This window comes from Perna viridis, chromosome 11 (assembly GCF_037379345.1).
Source record: "Perna viridis isolate PV_CMFRI_1.1 ecotype Kerala chromosome 11, ASM3737934v1, whole genome shotgun sequence".
Classification (NCBI taxonomy): Eukaryota; Metazoa; Mollusca; class Bivalvia; order Mytilida; family Mytilidae; genus Perna; species Perna viridis.
The window spans coordinates 9540131-9557254 of NC_142455.1; the positions used below are offsets into that span (position 1 = coordinate 9540131).

Sequence of the window (17124 nt, forward strand, 5' to 3'; positions counted from 1 at the left end):
ATGTGAGGTTTAACCTACTGAGTTCTTGCTGAGTAACTTCTTTATTATAAGATTTGACGTCGAAAACGAAGAGTTATTGCCCTTGAAAGGCAAAAATTTAACAAGGTGAGCGATTCAGGCTCCTAGGAGGCTCTTGTTTTTTTAAATAACTAAAAAAATCGTTGCCTTTGGTAAAACTCTGGCTGGGGATAATATTGTTCAGCATCAAGAGACAGACCTATGCCGAAATTCAGAAAACGATATTGACAACCGATGTAGGAGTTATGACCCCTAAAACAGCTTTTTTGGCATTCTTCGTATGTACAACTTTGAAAATATTCTTCTTCTGGTTTTTGACATGCATTTTGACATACATATTATAAGTAAGAAAATGTGAGGTTTAACCTACTGAGTTCTTGCTGAGTAACTTCTTTATTATAAGATTTGACGTCGAAAACGAGGGAATGTTGCCTATTTCAGATAAAAAGTTGTTTTTCTCGCTTCATACTTCATTTAAAATTGGTATTGCAGTATAGAGATAAAAAAGTTAAACTGCACATGCTACCGAATTGAATTAACACCATACTTGACGCTAATTGGATTTTACACCCTTGCAATGTGGAGATATGCACTTGTTTTTATTACAGTCAAACCTGTGTTAACGACCACCTGTATTCAGCGACCACCTGTTTTATGCGACCTAATTTAGGTCCTCCAATTCATTTTTCTATTATTTTTAACTGTATTAAGCGACTCCCTGCGTAACGCGACTAGCGACTGTATTATTCATGTCTAAATGGTTAAAAAACCTGACTTACGCGACCTTTTGATTTTAGCGGAAGTGTTCGAAAACCGGAAGTAAAGTAATTTTAAAACAAAAAATTCCGTCAAATTTACGAAAATATCCGGAAACTCGCGGAAATAAATACTGACGTATGAATAATAATCAGTTGAAAACAGTTTACATTAGATACGAAAATGGCGACGAAAAGAAAAGTTTTAACGTTAGAACAAAAAGTAGAGGCAATTAAATTGTTGGACAATGGAAGTCCAGCATTTTGTGTTTTATTTTATAGGTGCAATACATGTACATGTATATATTAAAGTTATCATGAAAACGTTTGTCTTTAAAGTGTTTTTAAAAAATCCTAGATGTCAAACCTGTATTAAGTGACCACCTGTCTTATGTGACTTTTTTTACCTACTCCCTTGAAGGGTCGCATAAGACAGGTTTGACTGTATCTTGAGTATATGTAACATGTAACTGTTTTTTGTTCTCTTATATACTGTGTGTTTGTAGATTGACCGTCTGTTTCCTAATTCAACATATTTGTCATGTACTTTAATGTTGATGTAGTACTTTTTAAACTTTGGTGTTGCGTTGCCAATATTACGTGCAAAGAGTAATCCCTATCATAAAACAACGAATATCCATATTTCTTTAAGTATGATTTGTTTGCCAAGACTGTTTCAGGATATAATAAAAGCATACTATCAAATTGATGAATGTTTTCTCTTCTAATTCAAAATGATGACTTACAAGTAGATTTTTTAGGGGCGTCACACTTGGGGAACTGGACGCCAATATCACAAAAACATTGATGTGGTATCGAGATCGTTCCCTTGTCACTGTTACATGGTTTGCATCTCTCTAATATCACTGAAAAAACATAACCAGTTTTAAACATTTGTTTGTACTTGAATTCTTGAGTATGTATGCTTGTTTGTATGTATGTATGTTTATTGTATGTAATATGTGAAAAAAAAAGGTAACAGGGCTCACGGGCACCTGAATCGCTCACTTCATTTTTCGCCTTTAAATGATAACTTTAACCCTTTTAGACTTTCGTAGGCCTAATCATAAGGATAAGGATCATTCCATCAATTGTTAGTTTTTTTTAGTTTTCTTTATTATCTATTATGTTTTTTTGAGATATTGGCTGAAAACTGCAAAAAGTCAAGGGAAATAACAAAAGAAGGAGTCGTCCTACAACCTATACCCAATAGGATTTTGGTATAGCTCTTCAAGCAGGAGAGGGAAAGTCCCATTTATTTTCCAATATAATTTTTTGATATGTATGTAGAAATTGATGACTTGACCCATGTGGTCTAAAAATAGCAACAGCAGCCATGTTCTACGCTTAATCTGTATAATCCTTGCAAATGGTGAGCAAGTTTGGCAATAATCGACAGGGTAGAAACGCTTCTCAATGGGTTTCTCGGTGAATTTTGATACTGATATTAAATTATAAGGAATTATCATGTTTCTTCGGTTTGTTTGAAATAACCTAATAATGCATGTGTTGTACACTTGAAAATTACCTGTCACGCAGGTTAATTAGGGTGCACGTCGTGATTGTGGTTATTTCTTCATAGACCGAAAAAATACAACAATCATTCCTTAAATAAATTAACTTGTATAGATAATTAATGTACATAATAAATCATTTGTACTGAGATACGGACTTAGAGCCAGTACATATTATATACACGACTTCCGCATTTCAAAATACAAACGCTGTATAAACGGGATTTCTGTAATACAATAACATACATGAACAAAATAAAAAAAAAAAACAAAAATAAAAACAAAAACAAAACAAAAACAAAACAAAAAACAAAAACAAAAACAAACCAACCCTTTTAAACAACCAGCCACTCGCCCGCCTGTAATATCACAATTCATAAAACCCAATACATTTTGTATTTATTCTTCGCCTAGCACGTGATATATAGCGGACGTCAGAAACGTAACACTGCAAACAATCAGTTATCTTTTTCTTAATTTTCATTAGTACACTGAATTTGTAAAACATCTGTTTGAAAAGTAATTTTGCTTGAAGATTAAAGTAATATAGTAATCGAATTTCTGAATTACTTTTTCTTACCTCCGTTTATCGGACATGTGGCATAAAACTTCTCTGTTCCTGCAAAGTCACACATATTCTTTACAACGGAATATCACCAAAGGATCAAAGGTTTCTACTTTATACATAACAATTATAATACCATACTGTAGATGGAAACTTTTAATTATCCAAATCCTTTGCTTTCCTTTTTTTCATAATAATAAATGAACAAGTTCCGGATCTTTTCCGATAATTGTACATATCGAATTGTATTTTCAATTTGTAATATCCGGAAATAACCCCGAAGAAGACTAATGCAATTGTTTTATAACGTTTCCTTCTAAAGGAATTACTTTCTTTTTGATTTCTTTTTAAAAATATAGATTTCGCTGGCCGGGTCATTCCTCCTCGTAGGATTAATCTAGGGCTGTAACTTAGTACACGATGTATGGTAGTACTGGACAGGTCATCTAGGTGTTATTATATAGGGTAGAGAATCAAATTAATGATGCATGTCTATAACTTTACATTATCTTCCCTGTATCAATTTGATCCAATGGAGCAGTGTAGCGAATAGAGTAGTCACATTCTGAGACGTTTGTATAATATTGATTTGTTGTGACATGCATCATTAATTTGATCCTCTATCCTACATAATGACACCTAGATGTGTACTAAGTTACAGCACTAGATTAATCCTACGAGGGGGAATGAATATATATATATATTACATACGAGTAAATATTCCTCAGTTGTTCTATCAAACATCTATACAACTTATTATTTAATTTAAACTTATATACAAAACTCTCATTTAACCATAACGAAAGTACTTACCATACTTGCACATATCCCCTAGAGGGTTTGAAGATACATTATATGCTGAAAATAAGAGAAGACATATCCAATACTTTCAGGTAAAATAACATGTTTATATAAAAGTTCCCTAGCATATCAAATACATCACAAACATATAAAAGAGTTATTTCCCCTTATTTAAAGGTTTCTGGTGCTTTTTATTTAATCAGCAGTGTTCAATCACACAGTCCAATAACCCTGATACAAAAACTGGGAAATACTGAAAAAGACGGTATGAAAAGATGGACTGGGATGTATATCATTTTATTCTTACCAATGGGGGAAATTACAAAACCGCATTTTTATTCTGAAGAAAACATGAGTTTGTGACCTCTAATGAATGCTTTGTTTTAATTTGCTTTCCCCTACTTTCGATGGACACCCCGTGAATAACCTAACAATGAAATTTAAAGATACAACATTACTTCAATGTGGTAAAGAGGAATGTTGTGTATTGATAGGAAATACGGCTGCAATGTTTTATTGTCTGCTATAACCTTGGTTCCCTTGATTACTCTTTCAACAATATTCAAAGTGAAATCGTTTTCCGTACTCATATTGGCACTGCACACCAACAATTTATATCGATACTGATTCTAAAAGTCATTGGACTACTTTTTCCGAATTATACAGTGTAACAAACGTTGTAATTTTTTACTTTAAAATTATAAAATTATATTCAAAGTACTGTTCAAAGGAGACAGTAATTAAGTACCCTTTTGTGTAAGAATCAGGCAATGGGTGGCATATAATCTTCGCCCAATTTAGTCATTTTTGCCTAAATATATTTAGTACATCTAGAAAACAATCAAAAAGCTATTTAAGTTTTCCATGAAGCATCTGTGACGTAGATATTTTTTGACTGCTTACACAGGGAAAGAGTGCAGTTTTACAAACACCTTAATGGTTATTTCTGGTGGTTATCAGGCATAATTAATTGGTTAATGCAATGAAGTCTCTACATTTTTTCCTTTATGTGCTACATCTTATATACATTTTTGGCCGATTTTTAGTAGACGGAGAAGTAATTAACATTTAGAGAAATTTAAAAATATGTAGTTAGATAATGGACATAACAATGTACCATCAAAATGATTATTTTCACAAATTATAGATTTTAAGTAGCATTCCAGCTAAGAATCATGCAAAATGTGATACATGGTTGGAAAGCCTACATGTTTTTAATTTTGATATTTTGTTTAAAATGCTTTAGTAAACAGAAATTAAAATTTGGTTCTTCGTATAACCCGTGCTCATAGGAGATAGAAATTGTATAGAATGCACTGTAGAATTCCAAATTAAGGGAGATAACTCTGTAAATAACACTCAAACAGAATAGAATCTATTGAATTTTTAATGTTGATTATCTCTTATGAGCAGGCAGATTTGAATGAATAATTACACACTTCATATATAGACCCATAAAACAACTTAACAACTTTTACAAAAATAAAAATATGTAGCCTTATTTTTAGGTGTATAACATTTTTCAGATTTTGCATGATTCTTACAAACACAGCTACTTAAAAAGTTTCTATTTAAAAAGTGTAAATACAAAGTTAAAGAAGTCACCGTTATTTGTTGTAAACTATTGCGCGTACCGATCGATGCTAAATGGAACTTGCTTATCAGTGCAAGAATCATAGAGGACGTTTCCGTACATTGAAATATTAATTAAATAAAACATATACTTGAATATGTGTATGATGTAAAACACACACACACACACACACACACATGTTTTGCCAAGATATTCCATAAAAAAACATAAATGAATTTAAAGGTATATTTGGATTTCCTATAGTAAATCAATATCGATGCTAAATGGAACTTGCTTATCAAGTGCAAGAATCATTGAGGACGTTTCCGTACATTGAAATATTAATTAAATAAAACCTATACTTGAATTTGTGTATGATGTAAAACACACACACACACACACACACACACACACACACACACACACACACACACACATGTTTTGCCAAGATATTCCATAAAAAACATAAATGAATTTAAAGGTATATTTGGATTTCCTATAGTAAATCAATATCAAACTGGGGCATAATCGCGATCAAAACAGGCGTACAAACCGCACATATATACATTATATATGTTAGAAATGGATATAATATGGAGAAGACACGATAAAAAATATGACCTGTAGATGTGTCTTATCTTCTTGCTTGGTGCCTACAAATTTGCTTTAACTAAACTAAAATGTAAATAAACATAAAGTATGTGAATGATTACTTATTAAACTCGTCTCATATGCATCATTTGGGTACATAAAGATTAACTTTTTTTAACATACTTCAAAATAACATAACTAAGTTGAGGTAAGATCTTACTAACAAAAGCAATCAAACATTTTCAAAAACTAGTCTTATATATAACATTTAAACTTAAATATAAGACATGAAACAATTACGGATTTCGTCCTGATATTGTAAGACTACGCAGGAATATGTCTGATTTATCCTGTCTTGCGGGCTTTGCTCACGGTCTTCATCTGAAAGCAAAATTGTCTTATATAATCAATGTAGCAATTGCAATTATAAGACTGAATCAATGCAGACAGGCAGTGAGTAAGGAAAACATGTCTTGTCTTTTAATTTTGAAAAATGGTGGAGATCAAGTCCATTACGTGTAACCGATTTTCGTTAAAATATTTGTATAATAGACTTGGTGATTGTTGTCACAATTAATGAAGCATGGTCACCAAACGAGCTACAAACCTACTTCACTAATAAAAATTAACTGTCATTTAACGCTTGATGAAATATATGTCATTTAATAAAGGCCGACAGACAAATTCCTCCATACCATGGTTTGTACTAGTCCGATACCAGAATAGGCAGAATAAAAAAAAACAAAACAAAACAAACAAAAAACAAAAACAAAAACAAAAAAACAAAAAAACAAAACAAAACAAAAACAAAAAACAAACAAAAAACAAAAAACAACAAAAAAACACAAAAAAACCAAAAAAACCCAAAAAAACAAAAACAAGCAAGCAATCGTATTTTTAAATCGTTACTCAGACACTGTGTGTCATATACGTTGCGTCCATTGTTTTTTGTGTGTGACTCGGACGAAGATCGAACCCATGACCTGCATTCATGATGAGCATGATATCACGATACTCCAAAAGTGGTCCCAGTGTGCTGAGATAATAGTTTCAGTTGTATAGGTTTAATTCATTATTCTTTGTCCAAAAAATGTATTTTTATATTAATTAAATTTTAATCTCAAATCGGTGGTTGTTTTGACAAAGGCAGAAGACAACCACTGGTACACCTGATCCGTACTTCCGGTTTTTCAGTGGTTCCCAGGTTGTCATTTACTTTTGTTTCTTTGTACCTGTTATTTTGTTTATTTCATGTTCTATGTTTCCTTGTAAAGTCTTTATCCTTGGAGTATATTCTTTTAGACTTCCCTCAAATCTGGGTTCTCTTTATTACTCTTTTATTCATAATTTATTGGGATAAACAGGACTAGAAGACACTTACAAAAATGGAAACCATTTTGATGGCTTGATGTGTTTCACTAACAAACACCTTGTCCTTTACTTTAATTTTTAGTTAACCCCAAAAATCGATTGATTCATTTCGTGTCTTAGTTTTTATCTTACTATCCATGAGCTGCAGGAGTCCACCGTGCACCCCCTATCTTTGACGATTTCAACAACATATCAGGTTTTTGCCACAAAATAGTAGATTTACTTTCAGTATAAAACTATATGTATTCTCGAATGGATTGTTGTGCTAAATTTTTCGAATGTATACGTCATCCAAGAAGTATCACAGACATATATAGAACCAAAGTGACAACAAATATAAAAATTCTTTTTTTTTTGCGAAAATTTGGTTTGTAAGATATAGAGTTACCACGGTATCATATTGCGGTTGATGAATTGGGGTGCGTATGGTTATTTCAGTCCATTTGTATGTACATATGTACTACAGTCATGATGAAGCAATTTCAATTTTTTTTTATCTTTGGAAAAGAAAGAAAAAAGAATATATTCATACCTTTATTTGTGTTCATTTTACCGATAATTGTCCCAACAATTGCGATGATAACAATAATAATTACTCCAACCAGTGCAACCTACAATTTAGGAAATGATCAAAAGGCTTTAAAATATTTATTTTCGGCCCCGGTTATTTAGCTCTCCGACTGTTTAGACTTATTTCCATTTGCTTTATAAAGATAACCTAAGAAAATCTTTCCGAGTCAAAATGACGTCACAAAGTATAAAAGCTATGCATCGTTAAATATTATACAAAATTTGAAGGTTTGAGGGTGTTTTCCGATCATGACATAATGACCACATGCTTCGAAAAACTATAAAATTTCGTCCACAATTACTTAAAACATTTACGACGCATGCGACCAATATTTCCTTCAAAGAAAATGTTATATAAAGTATTTTTCATCAAATTGGCGGAAATTGCATATATAAGACGCATTTTGAACTAAGGTCAACTGATTTACATAAACGAACATCGAAAAAGATTGTTTTGTCCAATTGAGCACACCTTTTACTCAATATAAATTATACTGATTTGACCAAGTTCATTTTTAGGCTGAATTTGTTATAAACTGAACATTCCCCTTTCACGATTAAAGACCCTTTATGTGATTACGTCATATTCTTCGCTACTTAGATTTTTTTAATTTAAAAACTGGAAATGGAAATACATTTGTACTTTAAAAAAAAAAATTGTCAGTCTAAACATTGTCATTGTGTAACGATTTCGCCTATAGTAATTATGTAATTATCTCCCTTGAATACATACAGAACCAAAAATATAGAACTGTGTTGCCGGACTTACAAAGTATATGTCTTGAAATGTAAGTAATAGATTTAAATACGGGTGTTTTTGGTGCTTATAAGGGAATAAATAAGTGCAATAGTAAAACTACAATTAATTTTGCTAGCTAAATATACATTTAATATATTTTTGATACTCATTTAATTTACAACTGTTGAATTGAAATGTTTTGATATGACATTGTTATGTTTGCATATACATTATGTTGAATTTATATAAAGTACAACAACTATAGTATTTTCTCTATATACTGCCATAACTCGATTTCCTGTGATCGAACTTGTAAACTGAGAGTGTCTACATATAACACAGCAACTGCCTCATTTTGCAGCCATCGTCTTTGGCTCAAGCGCGACCAAACCTAAAACGGTTTCGAGTCAAACAAAATCTACCCCTGATATTCAAGATAAGAAAGGGAAAAGACAACCGCAGAAAGCAATTTCAAATAGAGAAACGCATAATACAAATACGGTGACTTCCGTGAAAGCAAATGACCACACACAGACAAAAACCTCGTCCAGAAACTTCAAACGTTCGTGCACCGATAACTCGAGGAGAGAAAGAGCCTAAAAAATTCGACGGCAAGGCAATAGATTGGAAGGACTATATTGTGCAGTTTGAAAAGACCGCAGCGTGGAATCAGTGGAGCGAAATTGAAAAGGCTCAACACTTTCCATGAGTTTGCACGGCGTAGCACAAAAGTTACTTGGCGACTTAAGTCCAGAGGTGACAAATAATTATACAAAGCTGAAAGACACTTTGGCACAGAGGTTTCACCCTAAAGAACGCGTGACCGCGTACAGATGTGAATTTCGAACAAGAACGCGACGGCAAGGTGAATCACTCGCTGATTTCGGCTATGCACTTAGGCGTTTAGTGAGGTTAGCATACCCGGACGATGAATATAGTTCAGTATTAGAGCAGCTTGTAGTAAACCAGTTTATTTTAGGTCTAGAAAACTTTGAAATGGAAAAAACATGTGCAGTTTGCACATCCGCAAATGTTACAAGCGGTCATAGCTAACTCAGTTGAATATGAAGCATTTACGAGTGCGCAAAGTAATCCAAAAAAACCGAGAGACATTGACAACTCTTCTGATCTTCATGTTGGGGTAGTTAATAAAGACAAAACAGATTCTTCAAAATCTAAAATAGATAAAAGAAGCGAGGAAGAAAATCCAAATAAATAAATTCTAAATTTAGCTCAAGCACTGAATAGCTGTATTGAGAAATTAACAGAAAAAATAGAAACATTGTGTAGTCAAGAAGAGAAAGAACAAATTAAATGTACAATTTGTGATAAGGTAGGACATTTGGCAAAATTCTGTTGGGATAATGAAAATGGTCAAGGTAGACGACCATATGGTAGAAGAAATAGACAAAACCAACAAAATCAAAATGAACATGACAAGGCAGAAAAAGATAGTCAAAATAAAGAAAAGGGAAAATGATAGGGACTGACCTTGAGACCAAACGTCCAGAATTCTGAAAATAAACTTGGTCAAAATGAAGAAAAAGATTTAAATGTTCAAATTAATACATTGAAACAAGGTTGCTTATTCTAAAAAGTTAAAATTCAGAAAATTAATTTAAAATTTTAAAATTTTTGATTGACACTGGATCAGCTGTAAGCATTATCAGTAAAGAGTCATATAATACAATAGGAATTGACGCCTCTCTTGTTAAAAAAGTTACAACAACTTTGCCAACTGCAGAGGGCAGGCAAATGAATGTTTATGGAGAAATTTCTTTAAAATTTAATCTAGGAAATAAAGTCTATTCATATACATTTATAGTAGCAGACTTACACCTGGTTTGTTAGGAATAGATTTCTTTGAGAACTACGATGTGAACATGCATTTGTCAAAATTAACTATGTCAATTAATGGCAATAAGATTAAACTATTTAAACAAAGTTGCAGCTTTTGTGCTAATGTAAAGATAAGTGAACAGACCATGAAACCTCCAGATAGTGAATTTACAGTAGAAAGCTATGTTGTAGGATCATTAGGCGAAAATCTGACATTTCTAGAGCCTATAAGATAAATAGAAAAGCAAGGTCTCTTGATTTAGAGGACAATTTATGATAGTAAAAATTAAAAGGTCAAAACAAACACTATTAATGTCACTGATGATATTATAGAGTTGCCTAAATATTCGCTGATAGGGAAATTAGAGCCATTGAAAAGGTTGAATAAATAACAGAAAAGAAAGATAAACTAAACTTAGATATTACTGAGGATAAAATAGTCCCTGACCATTTAAAATGTCTTATTGAAGAAGTATCAAAAGACTTAACTGATTCTAAAAAAAATAAATTTCAATGTCTTATACTTACATTTCAAGATAAGAGATTAGGTAGAACTGACTTAGTTAGTCATAAAATACACACAGGGAATGCTAAACCAGTAAAACTTCCACCTAGAAGGGTACCTATTTCTCAAAAAGAAGTAGTTGAAAAAGAGATTGATCGATTATTTGAAGCTGACCTTATAGAACCTAGTAACAGTCCATGGTCTGCGCATATTCTTCTAGTTAAGAAAAAGGATGGGTTCATAAGGTTCTGTATAGATTACAGGGGACTTAATTCAGTTACAAGTAAAGATTCATACCCTCTCCCTAGGATAGACTCGTTAGGTGGCAACAAATGGTATCATACTGTGGACTTAGCATCTGATTACTGGCAATGCCCAATGGATAGTAAGGATAAAACAGCTTTTGCCTCCCATAAGGGCCTTTATCAGTTTAAAGTTTTGCCAATGGGATGTTGTAATTCTGCATCAACTTTTGAAAGACTGATGGAAATGGTTCTAAAAGGATATCAGTGGGAAAAGTGTTTGTGCTACCTTGATGACGTGATTATATTTGGTCCAAAGTTTGACATTGCTTTAGAGAATTTGAAGCTTGTTTTCGAATGTTTACGTTCTGCAAATTTACAGCCTATGCCCAGTAATTGAAAATATTTTCAGAAAGAAGTGTCATTTTTAGGTCATGTTGTTTCAGAAAAAGGTATAGCATGTGACCCAAGTAAAATTGAAACTGTCAAATCATTTCCGGTACCCAAAAATATATCAGAAATTCATAGTTTTCTAGGATTAGCCGTTTACTACAAGAAATTCATTCCCAATTTTGCAGACGTTGCAGCTCCGCTGACACAACTCACAAAGAAATCTGTCAAATTTTGTTGGGGTTCTGAATGTCATATATCTTTTGAAAAACTTAATATCTTTACCAATTTTCACATACCCCGAAGCGGAAGGTGGTTTTATTTTAGATACCGATGCTAGTGCCAACGGTATAGGTGCTGTACTGTCACAAGTGCAAAATGGAAACGAAAAAGTGATCTCATTTGCAAGTAAAACATTAAATGACGCAGAAAGAAAATACTGCACTACCCGAAGAGAACTTTTTGCGGTAGTTACATTTGTTAAGTAATTTCGACATTTTCCTTGGAGAAGACATTTTAAAATTAGAACAGATCATGCATCACTGGTCTGGTTAAAGAATTTTAAAAATCCAGAAGGAATTTTAGCACGCTGGATTACAGTATTAGATACCTACGATTTTTCTTTAGAACATCGTAAGGGTAAATTGCACACAAATGCAGATAGCTTGTCTCGCAAACCACATAGGCAATGTCATAGGTCAGATTGTCCTGATTGTTCTAATACAGGTATTTTAAAACAAAACAAGCATCCTGAAGACAACAATAACGTTGTCTCAGCTTGTTTATCATCTAAACGGATTGTAAAGTCCGACCAGGTATCTTCTATTCCTGTAGAACATACAGATTTTGATTAAGGATCAGGTTCAGGGCAGGTTATGGCGGTAGACTTAGATCATAGTGATTCGAATTGGTTACAATCTTGGTCAAATAAGGAGATTTCGAAATGGCAGACTCGGATATAAATAAATTTTTAGAATTAAAAAGTATTTTTGATGTTAAATCCCCGAGAAGTCACGTTGAAAGTTGTTCTCACGAATGTCGAAAATTATGGAGTTTATGGTAATCTTTGATTGTCAGAAATGGAATTCTGTTTTATGTTTATGAGTCTGAGGGAGAAAATAGTTTTGTTAACTCCTAAAAAAGTAAGAGCTAAAATACTTTCAGAATTACATAACAAACGTACAGCAGGCCATTTAGGAAGAAATAAAACTATAAAGTCTGTTAAACGACGATCTTATTGGCCTGGAATGAGTCAAGATATTGCTGTTTGGTGTTGGGAATTTAATAGTTGTGCTAGGGCTAAACCAGGTCCAGGGATAGGCAGAGCTCCGTTACAGCAGTCAGCCGTAGGATCACCTTTTGATAGGATAGGAATTGATATAATGGGGCCTTGTCCAGTCTGTGAAAACAGAAATGAATATATAATTATAGTTTCAGATTATTTTACGAAGTGGGTTGAAGCTTTTGCTGTGGTAAATCACACCGCCCTTACAGTGGCTGATACACTAGTGACTGAGATTATTTGAAGGTTTGGGGTTTTAACTTGTATACATTCTAATCAAGGTACAGAGTTCGAGTCTGAATTATTTCGTCATATATGTAGGATGTTAGAAATTGAGAAAACTAGTACAGCTCCTTATCGCCCAAATTCTGATGGCCTAGTTGAAAGGGTGAATCGTGCTTTGAAACAAATGATTTTAATTTTTGTCAAAGAAAATCGAAGTGACTGGGATGATCATCTTCCCTTTCTGTTAATGGCATATATGGCAACAGATAGTACTAGTTTTTCACCTTTTAGAATGATGTTTGGGAGGGAGATGTCATGTCCTATAGATATTGTTGCTGGGAATCCATTTCAAGAAATAGAGCCTAGGTGTCATATTTAGTATGTAGAATGGTTGAGGCTGCTTTAGAACAACATATAGTTTTGCCACAAAACATTTGCCAAAGGCCGCATTCAGACAAAAGAAAAACTATGATTGGGGTGTAAAATCCCGTACATATAGTGAGGGAGATTTTGTCTGGAGGTGGTCTCCACCTTTTGCAAATGTTAAATTTGGACTGGGTTGGAGTGGACCTTACCAAATTGAACAAAAGACTACTGATGTGAATTACAAATTCAGAAAAACCCTACTAGTAGAAGTATAGTAGTCCATTTAGACCATTTAAAACCTCATTTAGGTAGAGACTTGCCATATGAATGGCGTAATGTTCAAGATGTTGAGATTGATTCGTCCAGTGTAGACGACATTCAATCGGACATGCATTTAAGTTTTCCTAATCCTAATGATAGTCAGGAAATGGCAAATGACATTTCAGAAACAGAAGAAAATAGGGGTGAAGAAACAGAGGACACAGAGGGAACTGACTCTGACCTATTCAGAACTCCACCGGAAAGAACACGTTGTGGTCGAGCCGTTAAAAAACCTCTAAAATATTCTCCCTACACAGTTAACAGATGTACATAGGACAGTTATAAATCAACCGCTATAGTTTAAGATTATTATTTTGTTAGTCTGAGAAAGGAGTAAAATAGATTTTGAAATAGTATTAGTATCAAATGTTATACGACTCCATGCAGAAGTGACAATTCTGTAGGGTTGATTTTATTATTTTAATATGAATTTAGTATAAAATGTTCTTATTTGAATGTGAAATTTTGTAAATATTTAAATGAAGTTATATGATAATATTGCGTTTTTTTTTATATTTTAAATGCATATTTTGATTATTTAAGTAAGTTCATGAAGTCGACAATATAAAACAAGCTGTTTCAATAAATTGAATGACCGATATTCCAGAAATTAACACCATAAATCATAAGTACATAAATAGACAGAAGGCATAAATAATGATATATGTATATTCATATTTAGTGCTGAAATGATGTCTTATAGTAGGGGTTTCTAGGCTTCCGAAGTAAAGACTTTAGGATAAAATAAATGGATGATTACTCTAAATACTTTCAAATAACTAATAATGAAATAACAAAAATAGAGCTAAATACCAAATAATGGTTTAAACAGAACTTCCGAATAATAGTACGGGTATCTGGTTTAGTTTTTTTTTTAAATAAATAAATGTCGATCGACAGATTAAAAAAAACTATATAAATTTGTAACAGAATAAATGTCAAAACCTGACTTGAAAGGTACTTGAAATGATTTAGTGAGAGTATCCTGTTTGTTCTGTGTCAAATACATTTATATGAAATTTTGGAGTAGTTATTTATTCTATGAGTTCTGAAAATGTTTAGTTCAGTTATACATATATAATTAGGGCTTAGGAAAGTATGTTAAGCAAAACAGAAGTACTGGCTCCTGTATGTTTGACTAGAATTATTCATTTTTACAAAAGCACAATACATAAAAAATGCCTGAACAAACATATTATAAAAAACTGTTTTTAGATAGTACAACAATCGTGGCAGATATCGATGTTTTTGAAGTAGATGAAAGAGAAGTTATGAAACTTGACGACGATTAAAGATGTCTACCTTTGACATATCTGTTGCACCGTTTGTTAAACCTAGTGAGCAGCCAGTGGCTGAGTATTGGCCAGAAGACAGCATGCCTTGTGATGTAAAGGTTGCCCGTGCAGGTCCGGGTGTTAAAAGAATAGGCCTGCAGCAGCGCTAAGCTTGTCGTAAAAGGCGACTAATTAGTGCTCAGAAACCTAGCCGGGTGCTAGGCGCTCTGCCCACAGAGCAACTGGGATGTGTGCCCCAGGTGGTGGAATGGGGTACCCCTGGCATGTTACATGCTGGGGTTGTCAGGCTATAATACGGAAAAACCTGGCCGCAAACCATAGTGGTGCACCGTGTTGGGAAAGATGCCACGTTCCTCGCACGTTAAAGAACCCTGCTGTGGTATTTGATAGGAGTAGGAACCTTTGCGCTCCGCCACAGGTGGCTAAATTGCCCGACCTTACCCATCCCCCTTTTTCTAGTGGCAATCAAAATTTGTCGATCCTGTTATCCTTGTGTCCCATCCTTTTTTCATTTCATCATCATTTCATGTTCATTTTATCATCCATTTCATTTTCATCGTCTGAATATAGCTGAAATATTGCTGCTCGTACGTTAAACCCCAACAAACAAACAAACAATGTGATGTAAAGGGGTGTGAAACCCCTGTCATCAAAAGTTTTGCTATGTATTGCAAACATTGCTGGAGATTCCACGAGAAGAAAACGTCTATACTGAGTTGCCGTCTTTGTGATAAGAATATGGCAAGAAGGTGCCAGTTGAAACAACATTTGAAGAAGTTTCACAAACTTCAAGATTCTGCTTTGGAAGATGAATTACGCTATACTTCGTCAAAAATGCTGGACAATATAAATATATTGAACCAGGGAATACTGCAAAGAGAATCTTCTGGCCAAAAGTGAATGTCGAAGCACGTGAAGAAACTAAGACACAAAGAAGGATCTTACATGAACAATTGGTACATCAAATTTTCCCAAATTTGGAAGGAGCTGTTCTCGTACCAAGAGATCATGAAGCACATTTTTTTAAAGTACCGGAAAGAAAAGGAAGACAGGTCTTACAACTAAAGAAAAAACCAGGATGGTGACAATTGTGAAATTTGAACTTTATTTAATGAAAATTTTAATAAATAAATAGCGTTTCTTAAACTTGAAAATATGTTTAAAATTTTGCTCAATCGTTTTCAAAATATATTTTGATAAAATTCAATTTTCAATATAACTTTAATCTAAGGGGGGGGGAGTGTAACGATTTCGCCTATAGTAATTATGTTCCCTGAATACATACAGAACCAAAAATCGATAATAAAAGTCGTTGTAAGTTATAATAATATAAAATAATGTAAAATAATGTATGTTTATAGTTTCTTTAGGTAAAAACTACTAATTAAAACCTTTAGTAGTAGAAATGTTTGATAATAAATAAATATTTGGTGTTTCTCTAATCGTTCAATACCAAATGGAAAAAGAAATGATTTCTACATATATATTTTTACAAGAAATTTTTGAATTGTCTTGGGACGACCAGTAGCTTAAGTATGGCTCACTTTTAACACATGATTTCATAATGAAATAAGTGTTACTTGAACTCTTGGAAAGTCACTAATGTGACAATACTCCAATAGAGTAAAATCTGACAAAATCTTCATTACTACTAAAACATGAATTATAAATAGGTAACTTGTTTATTTAAATAACACACAGCGTGTTTCTTTTCTTGTCTTTTCTTTTGTCCTTCATATCCAAATTCAAGGTGAAGGTTAAAATATAGAACTGTGTTGCCGGACTTACAAAGTATATGTCTTGAAATGTAAGTAATAGATTTAAGTACGGGTGTTTTTGGTGCTTATAAGGGAATAAATAAGTGCAATAGTAAAACTACAATTAATTTTAATAGCTAAACATACAATTAAAATATATTTGAGATACTCATTTAATTTACAACTGTTGAATTGAAATGTTTTGATATGACATTGTTATGTTTGCATATACATAATGTTGAATTTATATAAAGTATAAGAAACTATAGTATTTTCTCTATATTCTGCCATAACTCGATTCCCTGTGATCGAACTTGTAAACTGAGAGTGTCTACATATAAAAGCAACTGCCTCATTTTGCAGCCATCGTCAACTAATCAATGGTCTGAATTGATAATTGGGAAA

At 33.0% G+C, this 17124-nt stretch overlaps 1 protein-coding gene across 3 annotated transcripts in view; it reads right to left on the reverse strand.

Moving 5' to 3' along the window:
• Window positions 1-17124, reverse strand: part of LOC148602906 (uncharacterized) — a 41061-nt gene that overhangs the window by 12141 nt on the left and 11796 nt on the right. For all 3 annotated transcript variants that reach the window (XM_088552714.1, XM_088552715.1, XM_088552716.1), the window contains 5 exons: window positions 7721-7799; window positions 6118-6198; window positions 3666-3710; window positions 2868-2906; window positions 1520-1639 (listed from right to left, as the gene is read on the reverse strand). In XM_088552714.1, coding sequence (XP_088408840.1) covers window positions 1520-1639; window positions 2868-2906; window positions 3666-3710; window positions 6118-6198; window positions 7721-7799 — 364 coding nt within the window. The remainder of the gene's footprint in view (window positions 1-1519; window positions 1640-2867; window positions 2907-3665; window positions 3711-6117; window positions 6199-7720; window positions 7800-17124) is intronic.